Genomic DNA, 642 nt, shown 5'->3' on the forward strand with positions numbered 1-642 from the left:
CTTGGTGATCTCCAGCTTCGTGAAGAAGTAGAAGATTGAGTAGAGGAAGAGGTAGAAAGCGGATGAGCCTGCAGTTAAGTAAGCTCTCCACCACCAGTTGTAATCCTCGCTACAAAGCTGGAAGTAGCAGAGCACCACTGTGATCTCTGCACAAGTGACGATCAAGATCAAGAACACTATGAAGAGGAACCCGAAGATGTAGTAGAACTGGTTCAGCCATATTGATGTCAGGATAAAGAAAAGCTCGATGAAGACTGCTCCAAACGGGAGGATGCCTCCAATTAGTATGGAGAACACTGGTTTCATGTACCATGGCTGCTCTGGTACTTGCCTCGGGATCTTGTTTGTTTTGACTGGGTATTCAATTGCTGGCTTTTTGTAACCCAGATAGCTACCGACGAAGACTAGTGGGACTGAGATGCCAAACCAGAGGCAGAAGAGAGCAAACATTGTACCAAATGGTATGGCTCCAGATGACTGCTCTCCCCAAATGAGGGCATTCAGAACAAAGAAGATAGCAGAAAGGATACCGGGAAACATGAATGCAGTCTTCAAGGTCATTCTCTTCCACTTGTTTCCTTTGAACATTTTGTGAAGGCGAGACGAGGAGTAACCAGCGAATATGCCCATGAAAACCCACAA

The 642-nt window shown here is 46.0% G+C and overlaps 1 protein-coding gene across 1 annotated transcript; it reads right to left on the reverse strand.

The window, feature by feature from the left end:
- Positions 1-3: 3 nt before the first annotated feature.
- LOC109131757 (transmembrane 9 superfamily member 7-like) lies at positions 4-639 on the reverse strand (the record flags this gene model as incomplete). Its single annotated transcript, XM_019242932.1, has 1 exon — positions 4-639. A coding segment is annotated over one exon (636 nt), but the record flags the coding sequence as incomplete, so codon positions are not given.
- Between the last annotated feature and the right edge of the window lie 3 nt (positions 640-642).

The sequence above is a fragment of the Camelina sativa genome, unplaced genomic scaffold, assembly GCF_000633955.1.
Source record: "Camelina sativa cultivar DH55 unplaced genomic scaffold, Cs unpScaffold04484, whole genome shotgun sequence".
In the NCBI taxonomy this organism is placed as follows: domain Eukaryota; kingdom Viridiplantae; phylum Streptophyta; class Magnoliopsida; order Brassicales; family Brassicaceae; genus Camelina; species Camelina sativa.